Source organism: Bos javanicus, chromosome 29 (assembly GCF_032452875.1).
Source record: "Bos javanicus breed banteng chromosome 29, ARS-OSU_banteng_1.0, whole genome shotgun sequence".
NCBI lineage: Eukaryota > Metazoa > Chordata > Mammalia > Artiodactyla > Bovidae > Bos > Bos javanicus.
In genome coordinates this window covers 50,581,527-50,598,912 of record NC_083896.1, presented here as the reverse complement: position 1 = coordinate 50,598,912, position 17,386 = coordinate 50,581,527, and the positions used below count along the sequence as shown (strand labels likewise).

At 62.7% G+C, this 17,386-nt stretch overlaps 1 protein-coding gene across 1 annotated transcript in view; it reads left to right on the top strand.

Annotated features, from left to right (window-relative positions):
* Positions 1–17,386, top strand: part of LOC133241637 (mucin-5B-like) — a 41,255-nt gene that overhangs the window by 16,057 nt on the left and 7,812 nt on the right. Inside the window, exons 28-36 of the mRNA XM_061407454.1 lie at positions 148–8,884; positions 9,461–11,063; positions 11,868–14,318; positions 14,696–14,825; positions 14,881–15,074; positions 15,776–15,920; positions 16,393–16,514; positions 16,640–16,715; positions 16,825–17,304. Of these exons, the coding sequence (XP_061263438.1) occupies positions 148–8,884; positions 9,461–11,063; positions 11,868–14,318; positions 14,696–14,825; positions 14,881–15,074; positions 15,776–15,920; positions 16,393–16,514; positions 16,640–16,715; positions 16,825–17,304 (13,938 nt within the window). The remainder of the gene's footprint in view (positions 1–147; positions 8,885–9,460; positions 11,064–11,867; positions 14,319–14,695; positions 14,826–14,880; positions 15,075–15,775; positions 15,921–16,392; positions 16,515–16,639; positions 16,716–16,824; positions 17,305–17,386) is intronic.

Genomic DNA, 17,386 nt, shown 5'->3' with positions numbered 1-17,386 from the left:
GCCCAGGAAGCCCCTGGCACAGGTGTCCTGGGTGCAAAGGATGGTCCGGGCCACCCTGGGGCCAGGGGACATGAGTCACCCCTCCTCTGGGTGTGGCTGGCAAGGATGCAGAGGAGGCTGATGGGGACCCCTGCCCTCTGCCCACAGGCTTGGTCCCCACCCCGTCCACTGTGTGTGTGTGGAAGGTCTGCCACTGGTCCGACTGGTATGACGGAGGCCATCCAGAGCCAGGCATGAGCGGGGGAGATTTTGAAACATTCGAGAACTTGAGGCAGAGGGGCTACCAGGTCTGCCTGGCCCCCGTGGACATTGAGTGCCGGGCGCAGCTACTCCCAGGCATACCCCTGGAGAAGCTGGGCCAGAAGGTGGAGTGCAGCCGGGACAAGGGCTTGACTTGCTTCAACAGTGAGCAGAGCCCCCCACTCTGTCTCAACTACAAGCTGAGGGTCCTCTGCTGCGACTATGTGCCCTGTGGCACCAGCCAGCCTCCATCCTCCCAGACCACGCCCACCACAGGAACCACCCACCCAACCACGGCAGTGACCACCTCGCAGTCCCCATCCACCAAGCTGACCACAAACACGACCCCAGAGGGCAGCAGCTCTGTGTTCCCGGCCACCACCACCTGTGAGCCTCACTGTCACTGGACAGAGTGGTTCGACATGGACTACCCCAAGTACGAGGAGGGCGGTGGGGACTTCGAGACCTATGAGAAGATCAGGGGCGCAGGTGGGGCTGTGTGCAAACAGCCCCAGGAGATAGAGTGTGAGGCTGAGAACTACCCTGGCCTGACACCAGAGCAGGTGGGCCAGCGAGTGCACTGCGACGTCCGCTTCGGCCTGGTCTGCAGGAACGACGAGCAACTGGGCCTGTTCAAGATGTGCTACAACTACAGGATGCGTGTGCTGTGCTGTGAGTACAACCACTGCACGCTGCCCACGGCCACCACGTCCCCCACGGCCACGGCCACCACCTCCACAGCCACTGCTGCCACAGCTACAGTGCCCACGGCCACCACGTCCCCCACAGCCACGGCCACCGCCTCCACAGCCACTGCTGCCACAGCTACGGTGCCCACGGCCACCACGGCCACCACCACAACAGCTACAGTGCCCACAGCAACCACTGCCATCATAGCTACAGTGCCCACGGCCACCACCTCCACAGCCACTACTACAGTGCCGATAGCCACCACCACCACTGCTACAGTGCCCACAGTGACCACTGCCACAGTGCCCACTGAGAATGCCACCACTGTGACAGTGTCCATTGCCACCCCCTCCACAGCCCCTGGCACCACTACCACCGCCCCCACTGCTACAGTGCCCACGGCCACCACTGCTACAGTGCCCACAGCTACTACTGCCACAGTGCCCACGGAAACCACCACCACAGCCACAGTGCCCACAGCCACCACGGCCACCACCACCACAGCTACAGTGCCCAGGGCCACCACCTCCACAGCCACTGCTACCACTGCTACCACTGCTACAGCGCCCACGGCCACCACTGCTACAGTGCCCACAGCTACTACTGCCACAGTGCCCACTGCCACTGCCATGAGTGCTACAGTGCCCAGTGCCACCACTGCCGCAGTGCCCACAACCACCGCCTCCATAGCCACTGCCACCACTGTCACTGCCCCCACATCTACAGTGCCCACAGCAACCACTGCGATAGTGCCTACTCTGACTGCCACCACTGAGACAGTGTCCACGGCCACCGCCTCCACAGCCACTGCTGCCACTGCTACCACTACTGGCACTGCCACCACAGCTACAGTGCCCACGGCCACCACTGCTACAGTGCCCATGGCTGCCACCACCACAGCCATAGTGCCCAGAGCCACTACGGCCACTGCCACCACAACTACAGTGCCCACGGCCACCACCTCCACAGCCACTGCTGTTACTGCTACAACTGCCACAGTGCCCACGGCCACCAGCACCACCGCCACCATCTCTACAGCTGCCACCTCCAATGCCACAGCTCCCACTGCCGTGGTTGTCACTGCTACAGTGCCCACTGCCGCCATCTCCACTGGCACAGTCCCCACTGCCTCTGCTGCCTCCAGCACCACCTCCACTGCTGTGCCAACACCCACACAGACCAGAACACAGACGGGGAGCACAGTGGTTACCGGGTCCCCTGCCAGCAGTGCCACACCAGTGCCTGCCCTTTCCACGCGACTCACGACCCAAGTGACGGCCTCGAGTCCAGGCCACACAGGCACACACCCCACATCTCCGCCAGGATCCACAGGGTCCACCTCCCCGGGGACAGCCACGTCGGTCCTCCCGACTCAGAAAACCTCCCAGGGGCCCACCTCGGTGTCGGCAACAACTCAAACCTCCACAGCTCGGCCGCCAACAAAAACAGCAGTGAGCACAACATACACCCGATCCACCCAGCACCCCGAGACCAGCACCCCAGCCCCCCCTACGGCCACCACTGGGGCCACCACCAGCCAGGGTGTGACCAGCTGTCAACCCAAGTGCAAATGGACAGAGTGGTTTGATGTGGACTACCCCAAGTACGAGGAGGGCGGAGGAGACTTCGAGACCTATGAGAAGATCAGGGGTGCGGGTGGGGCTGTGTGCAAGCAGCCCCAGGAGATAGAGTGTGAGGCTGAGAACTACCCTGGCCTGACACCAGAGCAGGTGGGCCAGCGAGTGCACTGCGACGTCCGCTTCGGCCTGGTCTGCAGGAACGACGAGCAACTGGGCCTGTTCAAGATGTGCTACAACTACAGGATGCGTGTGCTGTGCTGTGAGTACAACCACTGCACGCTGCCCACGGCCACCACGTCCCCCACAGCCACTGCTGCCACAGCTACGGTGCCCACGGCCACCATGGCCACCACCACAACAGCTACAGCGCCCACAGCAACCATGGTTACAGTGCCCACGGCCACCACCTCCACTGCCACAATGCCCACAGCCACCATGGCTACAGTGCCCACGGCCACCACTTCCACAAGCACTGCTACAGTGCCCACCACCTCCACAGCCACTACTACAGTGCCCATAGCCACCACCACCACTGCTACAGTGCCCACAGTGACCACTGCCACACTGCCCACTGAGAATGCCACCACTGTGACAGTGTCCATTGCCACCCCCTCCACAGCCCCTGGCACCACTACCACCGCCCCCACTGCTACAGTGCCCACGGCAACCACCACCACTGCCGCAGTGCCCACAGCTACTACTGCCACAGTGGCCACCGCCACTGCCACGAGTGCTACAGTGCCCAGTGCCACCACTGCCACAGTGCCCACAACCACCGCCTCCATAGCCACTGCCACCACTGTCACTGCCCCCACATCTACAGTGCCCACAACCACCACCTCCATAGTCACTGCCACCACTGTCACTGCCCCCACATCTACAGTGCCCACAGCAACCACCTCCACAGCCACTGCTGTTACTGCTACAACTGCCACCATGCCCACGGCCACCACTGCAACAGTACCCACGGCCACCACAGCTACAGTGTCCATGGCCACCACCACCACCACTGCTTCAGTGCCCACAGCCACCACTGCCACAGTACCCACAGCCACCACAGCTACAGTGCCCACGGCCACCACCACCACCACAGCCACAGTACGCACGCCCACCACTGCCACAGTGACCATGGCCACTGCCACCACAGCTACAGTGCCCATGGCCACCATCTCTACAGCCACTGCCACAGTGCCCATGGCCACCACCGCCATTGCCACCATCTCTACAGCTGCCACCTCCAATGCCACAGCTCCCACTGCCACGGTTGTCACTGCTACAGTGCCCACTGCCGCCATCTCCACTGGCACAGTCCCCACTGCCTCTGCTGCCTCCAGCACCACCTCCACTGCTGTGCCAACACCCACACAGACCAGAACACAGACGGGGAGCACAGTGGTTACCGGGTCCCCTGCCAGCAGTGCCACACCAGTGCCTGCCCTTTCCACGCGACTCACGACCCTAGTGACGGCCTCGAGTCCAGGCCACACAGGCACACACCCCACATCTCCGCCAGGATCCACAGGGCCCACCTCCCCGGGGACAGCCACGTCGGTCCTCCGAACTCAGAAAACCTCCCAAGGGCCCACCTCGGTGTCGGCAACAACTCAAACCTCCACAGCTCGGCCACCGACAGAAACAGCAGTGAGCACAACACGCACCCCATCCACACAGCACCCCGAGATCAGCACCCCAGCCCCCACTACGGCCACCACTGGGGCCACCACCAGCCAGGGCACGACCAGCTGTCAACCCAAGTGCAAATGGACAGAGTGGTTCGACGTGGACTACCCCAAGTACGAGGAGGGCGGAGGAGACTTCGAGACCTATGAGAAGATCAGGGGTGCGGGTGGGGCTGTGTGCAAGCAGCCCCAGGAGATAGAGTGTGAGGCTGAGAACTACCCTGGCCTGACACTGGAGCAGGTGGGCCAGCGAGTGCACTGCGACGTCCGCTTCGGCCTGGTCTGCAGGAACGACGAGCAACTGGGCCTGTTCAAGATGTGCTACAACTACAGGATGCGTGTGCTGTGCTGTGAGTACAACCACTGCACGCTGCCCACGGCCACCACGTCCCCCACGGCCACGGCCACCGCCTCCACAGCCACTGCTGCCACAGCTACAGTGCCCACGGCCACCACAGCCACCACCACCTCAGCTACAGTGCCCACGGCCACCACTGCCACAGTGCCCACAGCCACCCCAGCCACCACCACCTCAGCTATAGTGCCCACAGCAACCACTGCCACCATAGCTACAGTGCCCACGGCTACCACAACTACAGTGCCCACGGCCACCACAGCTACAGTGCCCACAGCCACCACTGCCACAGTGCCCACGGCCACCACAGTCACCACCACCACAGCTACAGTGGCCACAGCCACCACTGCTACAGTGCCCACAGCCACCACGGCTACAGTGCCCACAGCCACCACTGCCACAGTGCCCACGGCCACCACAGCCACCACCACCACAGCTACAGTGCCCACGGCCACCACTGCCACAGTGCCCACGGCCACCTCCTCCACAGCCACTACTACAGTTCCCATGGCCACCACTTACACAGCCACTGCTGGCACTGCTACCACTGCTGAAGTGCCCATGGCCACCACCACCACAGCTATAGTGCCCACGGCCACCACTGCCACAGTGCCCACGGCTACCACCACCACTGCCACAGTGCCCACAGCTGCCACCAGCACAGCTACAGTGCCCACAGCCACCACTGCTACAGTGCCCACAGCCACCACCACCACAGCTACAGTGCCCACAGCAACCACGGCTACAGTGCCCACGGCCACCTCCTCCACAGCCACTGCTGCCACTGCTACCACTGCTGAAGTGCCCATGGCCACCACCACCACAGCTATAGTGCCCACGGCCACCACTGCCACAGTGCCCATGGCCACCACTGCCACAGTGCCCACAGCCACCACCACCATAGCTACAGTGCCCACAGCCACCACAGCCACCACCAGCACAGCTACAGTGCCCACAGCCACCACTGCTACAGTGCCCACGGCCACCACAGCATCAGTGCCCATGGCCACCACAGCAACAGTGCCCTCGGCCACCACCTCTACTGCCACCATCTCTACAGCTGCCACCTCCAATGCCACAGCCCCCACTGCCGCGGTTGTCACTGCTACAGTGCCCACTGCCGCCATCTCCACTGGCACAGTCCCCACTGCCTCTGCTGCCTCCAGCACCACCTCCACTGCTGTGCCAACACCCACACAGACCAGAACACAGACGGGGAGCACAGTGGTTACCGGGTCCCCTGCCAGCAGTGCCACACCAGTGCCTGCCCTTTCCACGCGACTCACGACCCTAGTGACGGCCTCGAGTCCAGGCCACACAGGCACACACCCCACATCTCCGCCAGGATCCACAGGGCCCACCTCCCCGGGGACAGCCACGTCGGTCCTCCGAACTCAGAAAACCTCCCAAGGGCCCACCTCGGTGTCGGCAACAACTCAAACCTCCACAGCTCGGCCACCGACAGAAACAGCAGTGAGCACAACACGCACCCCATCCACACAGCACCCCGAGATCAGCACCCCAGCCCCCACTACGGCCACCACTGGGGCCACCACCAGCCAGGGCACGACCAGCTGTCAACCCAAGTGCAAATGGACAGAGTGGTTCGACGTGGACTACCCCAAGTACGAGGAGGGCGGCGGGGACTTAGAGACCTATGAGAAGATCAGGGGTGCAGGTGGGGCTGTGTGCAAGCAGCCCCAGGAGATAGAGTGTGAGGCTGAGAACTACCCTGGCCTGACACTGGAGCAGGTGGGCCAGCGAGTGCACTGCGACGTCCGCTTCGGCCTGGTCTGCAGGAACGACGAGCAACTGGGCCTGTTCAAGATGTGCTACAACTACAGGATGCGTGTGCTGTGCTGTGAGTACAACCACTGCACGCTGCCCACGGCCACCACGTCCCCCACAGCCACGGCCACCGCCTCCACAGCCACTGCTGCCACAGCTACGGTGCCCACGGCCACCCCGGCCACCACCACCTCAGCTACAGTGCCCACAGCAACCACGGCTACAGTGCCCACGGCCACCACAGCCACCAGCACCTCAGCTACAGTGCCCACAGCAACCACTGCCATCATAGCTACAGTGCCCACAGCCACCACCACCATAGCTACAGTGCCCACAGCCACCACAGCCACCACCAGCACAGCTACAGTGCCCACAGCCACCACTGCTACAGTGCCCACGGCCACCACAGCGTCAGTGCCCTCGGCCACCACCTCTACTGCCACCATCTCTACAGCTGCCACCTCCAATGCCACAGCTCCCACTGCTGCGGTTGTCACTGCTACAGTGCCCACTGCCGCCATCTCCACTGGCACAGTCCCCACTGCCTCTGCTGCCTCCAGCACCACCTCCACTGCTGTGCCAACACCCACACAGACCAGAACACAGACGGGGAGCACAGTGGTTACCGGGTCCCCTGCCAGCAGTGCCACACCAGTGCCTGCCCTTTCCACGCGACTCACAACCCAAGTGACAGCCTCCAGTCCAGGCCACACAGGCACACACCCCACATCTCCGCCAGGATCCACAGGGTCCACCTCCCCGGGGACAGCCACGTCGGTCCTCCCGACTCAGAAAACCTCCCAGGGGCCCACCTCGGTGTCGGCAACAACTCAAACCTCCACAGCTCGGCCGCCGACAGAAATAGCACTGAGCACAACATACACCCGATCCACCCAGCACCCCGAGACCAGCACCCCAGCCCCTGCTACGGCCACCACTGGGGCCACCACCAGCCAGGGCACGACCAGCTGTCAACCCAAGTGCAAATGGACAGAGTGGTTCGACGTGGACTTCCCCACCTCAGGGGTTATGGGTGGAGACATAGAGACCTACGACAATATCCGAGCTGCAGGTGGCAAAATGTGCCAGGACCCAGAGAAGATTGAATGCCGGGCAGAGAACTACCCTGAAGTCAGCATCGACCAGATCGGGCAGGTGCTCAACTGCAGCCTGGAGACAGGGTTGGTGTGCAGGAACGAGGACCAGAGAGGGCCTTTCACCATGTGCTTCAACTACAACATCCGTGTTTACTGCTGTGATGATGTCCGACACTGCCCCACCACAGCCACCCCAGGCCTCCGGTCCACTTCCCTGCCCCCTGGCAGCTCCACAGCAACAGGGCCATGGCCCCCAACCTCCACCATGACCTGGCCCCCATTCTCTTCCTCCAAGGTCCTGCCCATGACCCCGAAGCCAACTTTGACTGGTGCCACCTCCACAGTCCCTGTGGTGACTTCCCACATTCTTGAGTCCACCTCTGTGACCAACCTGCCCCCCAGCCCAGTGATGCCCACTACCAGGGCCACCACCCACACCCAATTCCTGCCACCCACAACCTCCAAGGGCATGACACAAATCACAGAGCTCCCCACCAGGCCCTCTGAGACCACGACCAGACCCCCAGTCACCACACTCAGCACAGGCCAGGCTACCTCCCACACAGGGGTGGGCACCAGAACCTCCCTATCCCCTCCGGGGCCTGAGCCCAGCACCTCCTCACTGGGCACTACCCTGGGCCCCACCACCACCACCACCTCTATGGCCACTTTGTCCTCCCCAAAGACCCACACCTCTGGGACCACCTTGGTCCCCACGTCCCCAGGGACTGAGTCCACCACCTGTGAACGTCGGTGTGCCTGGACAGACTGGATGGACAAGAGCTACCCAATGCCAGGGGCTTATGGGGGGGACTATGAGACCTATGCTAACATCCAGGCAGCTGGTGGGGCTATCTGTGAGCAGCCTCTGAAGCTGGAGTGTCGGGCTGAGGAGCTGCCGGACATCCCCCTGCCGGACCTGGGCCAGGTAGTACTGTGCCAGCTAGAGGTGGGCCTGGTGTGCCGGAACCAGGACCAGAGTGGCCAGATGTGCTTGAACTACCAGATCCGCTTGCTCTGCTGTGACAAGAGCTACTGCCCCAGCACGGCCATCACCACCTCCACCCCCACCAGTGAGACAGGACTGTCCTCCACAGTGACCACAGGGAGGGTCTCCATCCCCACGAGTGTGACAGGACCTTCCTCCACGGTGACCACTGAGAGGGTTTCCACCCCGATGAGTTTGCCAGGACCCTCCTCCATGGTGACCTCAGGGGTGGTCTCCACAACCACAAGTGTGACGGGACCCTCCTCCAAGGCGACCACGAAGAGGGTCTCCACCCGCACCAGTGTGACTGGGCCCTCCTCCATGGTGACCACCAAGAGGACCTCCACTTCCACCAGTGTGACAGGACCCTCCTCCACAGCGACCACAGAGAGGGTCTCCACCCCCACGAGGGTGCCAGGACCCTCCTCCACAGTGACCACCGAGAGGGTGTCCACCCCAACAAGTGTGCCAGGACCCTCCTCCACGGTGACCACCCCCACGAGCGTGCCAGGACCCTCCTCCACAGTGATCACTGAGAGGGTCTCCACCCCCACCAGTGTGACGGGTCCCTCCTCCATAGCGACCACCGAGAGGGTCTACACCCCAACAAGCGTGCCAGGATCCTCCTCCACAGTGACCTCAGCAGTAGTCTCCACCTCCACCAGTGTGACAGGACCCTCTTCCACAGCGACCACTGAGAGGACCTCCACCCCCACGAGTGTGACAGGACCTTCCTCCACAGTGACCACAGAGGGGGCCTCCACCGCCACGAGTGTGACTGGACCCTCTTCCACAGCGACCACTGAGAGGACCTCCACCCCCACGAGTGTGACAGGACCTTCCTCCACAGTGACCACAGAGGGGGTCTCCACCGCCACGAGTGTGACTGGACCCTCTTCCACAGCGACCACTGAGAGGACCTCCACCCCCACCAGTGTGACAGGACCTTCCTCCACAGCGACCACTGAGAGGGTCTCCACCCCCACAAGTGTGATGGGACCCTCCTCCATGGTGACCACCGAGAGGGTCTCCACCCCCATGAGTGTGCCAGGACCCTCCTCCACCGTGACCACTGAGAGGGTGTCCACCCCAACGAGTGTGCCAGGACCCTCCTCCACAGTGACCACTGAGAGGGTCTCCACCCCCACCAGTGTGACGGGTCCCTCCTCCATAGCGACCACCGAGAGGGTCTACACCCCAACAAGCATGCCAGGACCCTCCTCCACGGTGACCTCAGCAGCAGTCTCCACCTCCACCAGTGTGACAGGACCCTCCTCCATGGTGACCACCGAGAGGACCTCCACCCGCACCAGTGTGACAGGTCCCTCCTACACAGCAACCACGGAGAGGGTCTCTACCCCCACGAGTGTAACAGGACCCTCCTCCATGGTGACCACTGAGAGGACCTCCACCCCCACGAGTGTCCCAGGACCCTCCTCCACAGCAACCACCGAGAGGACCTCCACCCCCACAAGTGTGACTGGACCCTCCTCCACAGCGACCACTGAGAGGGTCTCCACCCCCACCAGTGTGCCAGGATCCTCCTCTACCGCGACCACGGAGAGAACCTCCACCCACACCAGTGTCACAGGACCCTCTTCCACGGTGACCATGGAGAGGACCTCCACCTCCACCAGTGTCACAGGACCCTCTTCCACAGTGACCACGGAGAAGGTCTCCACCCCCACCAGTGTGACAGGACCTTCCTCCACAGTGACCACAGAGGGTGTCTCCACCCCCACGAGTGTGACTGGACCCTCTTCCACAGCGACTACTGAGAGGACCTCCACCCCCACCAGTGTGACAGGACCTTCCTCCACAGTGACCACAGAGGGGGTCTCCACCCCCACGAGTGTGACTGGACCCTCTTCCACAGCGACCACTGAGAGGACCTCCACCCCCACCAGTGTGACAGGACCTTCCTCCACAGCGACCACTGAGAGGGTCTCCACCCCCACAAGTGTGATGGGACCCTCCTCCACGGTGACCACCGAGAGGGTCTCCACCCCCACAAGTGTGCCAGGACCCTCCTCCACGGTGACCACCGAGAGGGTGTCCACCCCCACGAGTGTGCCAGGACCCTCCTCCACAGTGATCACTGAGAGGGTCTCCACCCCCACCAGTGTGACGAGTCCCTCCTCCATAGCGACCACCGAGAGGGTCTACACCCCAACAAGCGTGCCAGGATCCTCCTCCACAGTGACCTCAGCAGCAGTCTCCACCTCCACCAGTGTGACAGGACCCTCCTCCATGGTGACCACTGAGAGGACCTCCACCCCCACGAGTGTGACAGGACCTTCCTCCACAGTGACCACAGAGGGGGTCTCCACCCCCACGAGTGTGACTGGACCCTCTTCCACAGCGACCACTGAGAGGACCTCCACCCCCACCAGTGTGACAGGACCTTCCTCCACAGCGACCACTGAGAGGGTCTCCACCCCCACGAGTGTGACTGGACCCTCTTCCACAGCGACCACTGAGAGGACCTCCACCCCCACGAGTGTGACAGGACCTTCCTCCACAGTGACCACAGAGGGGGTCTCCACCCCCACGAGTGTGACTGGACCCTCTTCCACAGCGACCACTGAGAGGACCTCCACCCCCACCAGTGTGACAGGTCCGTCCTCCACAGCAACCACGGAGAGGGTCTCTACCCCCATGAGTGTGACAGGACCCTCCTCCACAGTGACCACGGAGAGGACATCCACCCCCACCAGTGTGACACCTTCCTCCACAGCGACCACCGAGAGGACCTCCACCCCCACGAGTGTGATTGGACCCTCCTCCACAGCGACCACTGAGAGGGTCTCCACCCCCACCAGTGTGCCAGGATCCTCCTCTACCGCGACCACGGAGAGAACCTCCACCCACACCAGTGTCACAGGACCATCTTCCACGGTGACCACAGAGAGGACCTCCACCCCCACCAGTGTGACAGGTCCCTCCTCCACAGCAACCACGGAGAAGGTCTCCACCCCCACCAGTGTGACAGGACTCTCCTCCACAGTGACTACAGAGGGGGTCTCCACCCCCACGAGTGTGACTGGACCCTCTTCCACAGCGACCACTGAGAGGACCTCCACCCCCACCAGTGTGACAGGTCCCTCCTCCACAGCAACCACGGAGAAGGTCTCCACCCCCACGAGTGTGACAGGACCTTCCTCCACAGTGACCACAGAGGGGGCCTCCACCGCCACGAGTGTGACTGGACCCTCTTCCACAGCGACCACTGAGAGGACCTCCACCCCCACGAGTGTGACAGGACCTTCCTCCACAGTGACCACAGAGGGGGTCTCCACCGCCACGAGTGTGACTGGACCCTCTTCCACAGCGACCACTGAGAGGACCTCCACCCCCACCAGTGTGACAGGACCTTCCTCCACAGTGAGAACAGAGGGGGTCTCCACCCCCACGAGTGTGACTGGACCCTCTTCCACAGCGATCACTGAGAGGACCTCCACCCCCACCAGTGTGACAGGACCTTCCTCCACAGCGACCACTGAGAGGGTCTCCACCCCCACAAGTGTGATGGGACCCTCCTCCATGGTGACCACCGAGAGGGTCTCCACCCCCATGAGTGTGCCAGGACCCTCCTCCACCGTGACCACTGAGAGGGTGTCCACCCCCACGAGTGTGCCAGGACCCTCCTCCACAGTGATCACTGAGAGGGTCTCCACCCCCACCAGTGTGATGGGTCCCTCCTCCATAGCGACCACCGAGAGGGTCTACACCCCAACAAGCGTGCCAGGATCCTCCTCCACAGTGACCTCAGCAGTAGTCTCCACCTCCACCAGTGTGACAGGACCCTCCTCCATGGTGACCACTGAGAGGACCTCCACCCCCACCAGTGTGACAGGACCTTCCTCCACAGCGACCTCAGAGGGGGTCTCCACCCCCACGAGTGTGACTGGACCCTCTTCCACAGCGACCACTGAGAGGACCTCCACCCCCACCAATGTGACAGGACCTTCCTCCACAGTGACCACAGAGGGGGTCTCCACCCCCACGAGTGTGACTGGACCCTCTTCCACAGCGACCACTGAGAGGACCTCCACCCCCACCAGTGTGACAGGACCTTCCTCCAGAGTGAGAACAGAGGGTGTCTCCACCCCCACGAGTGTGACTGGACCCTCTTCCACAGCGACCACTGAGAGAACCTCCACCCCCACCAGTGTGACAGGACCTTCCTCCACAGCGACCACTGAGAGGGTCTCCACCCCCACAAGTGTGATGGGACCCTCCTCCACGGTGACCACCAAGAGGGTCTCCACCCCCACAAGTGTGCCAGGACCCTCCTCCACGGTGACCACCGAGAGGGTGTCCACCCCCACGAGTGTGCCAGGACCCTCCTCCACAGTGATCACTGAGAGGGTCTCCACCCCCACCAGTGTGACGAGTCCCTCCTCCATAGCGACCACCGAGAGGGTCTACACCCCAACAAGCGTGCCAGGATCCTCCTCCACAGTGACCTCAGCAGCAGTCTCCACCTCCACCAGTGTGACAGGACCCTCCTCCATGGTGACCACTGAGAGGACCTCAACCCCCATGAGTGTGACAGGACCTTCCTCCACAGTGACCACAGAGGGGGTCTCCACCCCCACGAGTGTGACTGGACCCTCTTCCACAGCGACCACTGAGAGGACCTCCACCCCCACCAGTGTGACAGGACCTTCCTCCACAGCGACCACTGAGGGGGTCTCCACCCCCACGAGTGTGACTGGACCCTCTTCCACAGCGACCACTGAGAGGACCTCCACCCCCACGAGTGTGACAGGGCCTTCCTCCACAGTGACCACAGAGGGGGTCTCCACCCCCACGAGTGTGACTGGACCCTCTTCCACAGCGACCACTGAGAGGACCTCCACCCCCACCAGTGTGACAGGTCCGTCCTCCACAGCAACCACGGAGAGGGTCTCTACCCCCACGAGTGTGACAGGACCCTCCTCCACCGTGACCACGGAGAGGACATCCACCCCCACCAGTGTGACAGGACCTTCCTCCACAGCGACCACCGAGAGGACCTCCACCCCCACGAGTGTGACTGGACCCTCCTCCACAGCGACCACTGAGAGGGTCTCCACCCCAACAAGCGTGCCAGGATCCTCCTCCACAGTGACCTCAGCAGCAGTCTCCACTTCCACCAGTGTGACAGGACCCTCCTCCATGGTGACCACTGAGAGGACCTCCATCCCCACGAGTGTGACAGGACCTTCCTCCACAGTGACCACAGAGGAGGTCTCCACCCCCACGAGTGTGACTGGACCCTCTTCCACAGCGACCACTGAGAGGACCTCCACCCCCACCAGTGTGACAGGACCTTCCTCCACAGCGACCACTGAGAGGGTCTCCACCCCCACGAGTGTGACTGGACCCTCTTCCACAGCGACCACTGAGAGGACCTCCACCCCCACCAGTGTGACAGGACCTTCCTCCACAGTGAGAACAGAGGGGGTCTCCACCCCCACGAGTGTGACTGGACCCTCTTCCACAGCGATTACTGAGAGGACCTCCACCGCCACCAGTGTGACAGGACCTTCCTCCACAGCGACCACTGAGAGGGTCTCCACCCCCACAAGTGTGATGGGACCCTCCTCCATGGTGACCACCGAGAGGGTCTCCACCCCCATGAGTGTGCCAGGACCCTCCTCCACCGTGACCACTGAGAGGGTGTCCACCCCCACGAGTGTGCCAGGTCCCTCCTCCACAGTGATCACTGAGAGGGTCTCCACCCCCACCAGTGTGACGGGTCCCTCCTCCATAGCGACCACCGAGAGGGTCTACACCCCAACAAGCGTGCCAGGATCCTCCTCCACAGTGACCTCAGCAGTAGTCTCCACCTCCACCAGTGTGACAGGACCCTCCTCCATGGTGACCACTGAGAGGACCTCCACCCCCACCAGTGTGACAGGACCTTCCTCCACGGTGACCTCAGAGGGGGTCTCCACCCCCACGAGTGTGACTGGACCCTCTTCCACAGCGACCACTGAGAGGACCTCCACCCCCACCAATGTGACAGGACCTTCCTCCACAGTGACCACAGAGGGGGTCTCCACCCCCACGAGTGTGACTGGACCCTCTTCCACAGCGACCACTGAGAGGACCTCCACCCCCACCAGTGTGACAGGACCTTCCTCCAGAGTGAGAACAGAGGGTGTCTCCACCCCCACGAGTGTGACTGGACCCTCTTCCACAGCGACCACTGAGAGAACCTCCACCCCCACCAGTGTGACAGGACCTTCCTCCACAGCGACCACTGAGAGGGTCTCCACCCCCACAAGTGTGATGGGACCCTCCTCCACGGTGACCACCAAGAGGGTCTCCACCCCCACAAGTGTGCCAGGACCCTCCTCCACGGTGACCACCGAGAGGGTGTCCACCCCCACGAGTGTGCCAGGACCCTCCTCCACAGTGATCACTGAGAGGGTCTCCACCCCCACCAGTGTGACGAGTCCCTCCTCCATAGCGACCACCGAGAGGGTCTACACCCCAACAAGCGTGCCAGGATCCTCCTCCACAGTGACCTCAGCAGCAGTCTCCACCTCCACCAGTGTGACAGGACCCTCCTCCATGGTGACCACTGAGAGGACCTCAACCCCCATGAGTGTGACAGGACCTTCCTCCACAGTGACCACAGAGGGGGTCTCCACCCCCACGAGTGTGACTGGACCCTCTTCCACAGCGACCACTGAGAGGACCTCCACCCCCACCAGTGTGACAGGACCTTCCTCCACAGCGACCACTGAGAGGGTCTCCACCCCCACGAGTGTGACTGGACCCTCTTCCACAGCGACCACTGAGAGGACCTCCACCCCCACGAGTGTGACAGGACCTTCCTCCACAGTGACCACAGAGGGGGTCTCCACCCCCACGAGTGTGACTGGACCCTCTTCCACAGCGACCACTGAGAGGACCTCCACCCCCACCAGTGTGACAGGTCCGTCCTCCACAGCAACCACGGAGAGGGTCTCTACCCCCACGAGTGTGACAGGACCCTCCTCCACCGTGACCACGGAGAGGACATCCACCCCCACCAGTGTGACAGGACCTTCCTCCACAGCGACCACCGAGAGGACCTCCACCCCCACGAGTGTGACTGGACCCTCCTCCACAGCGACCACTGAGAGGGTCTCCACCCCAACAAGCGTGCCAGGATCCTCCTCCACAGTGACCTCAGCAGCAGTCTCCACTTCCACCAGTGTGACAGGACCCTCCTCCATGGTGACCACTGAGAGGACCTCCACCCCCACGAGTGTGACAGGACCTTCCTCCACAGTGACCACAGAGGGGGTCTCCACCCCCACGAGTGTGACTGGACCCTCTTCCACAGCGACCACTGAGAGGGTCTCCACTCCCACCAGTGTGCCAGGATCCTCCTCTACCGCAACCACGGAGAGAACCTCCACCCAGACCAGTGTCACAGGACCCTCTTCCCCGGTGACCATGGAGAGGACCTCCAGCCCCACCAGTGTGACAGGTCCCTCCTCCACAGCGACCATGGAGAAGGTCTCCACCCCCACCAGTGTGACAGGACCTTCCTCCACAGTGACCACAGAGGGTGTCTCCACCCCCACGAGTGTGACTGGACCCTCTCCCACAGCGACCACTGAGAGGACCTTCACCCCCAGCAGTGTGACAGGACCTTCCTCCACAGTGACCACAGAGGGGGTCTCCACCCCCACCAGTGTGACTGGACCCTCCTCCACAGCGACCATGGAGAAGGTCTCCACCCCCACCAGTGTGACAGGACTCTCCTCCACAGTGACTACAGAGGGGGTCTCCACCCCCACGAGTGTGACTGGACCCTCTTCCACAGCGACCACTGAGAGGACCTCTACCCCCAGCAGTGTGACAGGACCTTCCTCCACAGTGACCACAGAGGGTATCTCCACCCCCACGAGTGTGACTGGACCCTCTTCCACAGCGACCACTGAGAGGACCTCCACCCCCAGCAGTGTGACAGGACCTTCCTCCACAGTGACCACAGAGGGTGTCTCCACCCCCACGAGTGTGACTGGACCCTCTTCCACAGGGACCACTGAGAGGACCTCCACCCCCACCAGTGTGACAGGACCTTCCTCCACAGTGACCACAGAGGGTGTCTCCACCCCCACGAGTGTGACTGGACCCTCTTCCACAGCGACCACTGAGAGGACCTTCACCCCCAGCAGTGTGACAGGACCTTCCTCCACAGTGACCACAGAGGGGGTCTCCACCCCCATGAGTGTGACTGGACCCTCTTCCACAGTGACCATGGAGAAGGTCTCCACCCCCACCAGTGTGACAGGACTCTCCTCCACAGTGACTACAGAGGGGGTCTCCACCCCCACGAGTGTGACTAGACCCTCTTCCACAGCGACCACTGAGAGGACCTTCACCCCCAGCAGTGTGACAGGACCTTCCTCCACAGTGACTACAGAGGGGGTCTCCACCCCAACGAGTGTGACTGGACCCTCTTCCACAGCGACCACTGAGAGGACCTTCACCCCCAGCAGTGTGACAGGACCTTCCTCCACAGTGACCACAGAGGGGTTCTCCACCCCCACGAGTGTGACTGGACCCTCCTCCATGGCGACCACCGAGAGGACCTCCACCCCCACGAGTGTGACTGGACCCTCCTCCATGGCGACCACCGAGAGGGTGTCCATCTCTAGTCCCTCTGCCTTCTCGGGGTCCTCACCCATGACCACCAAGCCAGACTTGTCCAGTTACTCACCCACAGGTCACCTGTTGACCTCTCCCGTATCGACTACTCCTGGTTCTCCACCCACTACTCCCTCCTGGTCCTCAGAGACCTCCGGCAGCCTGATGCCCTCCATTGTTCCCACAACCTCGCCTGGCCCCACCACACCCTGCCTTTGCCACGCCTTTGGGAAGTTCTTCCTACCAGGCACGTGAAGTATCACCCCTCCTGCAGAATCCTCCCTGGCATTTGGTTGCCTTGGTTGTGTCCTCATGCCCTTGGCCCTGCC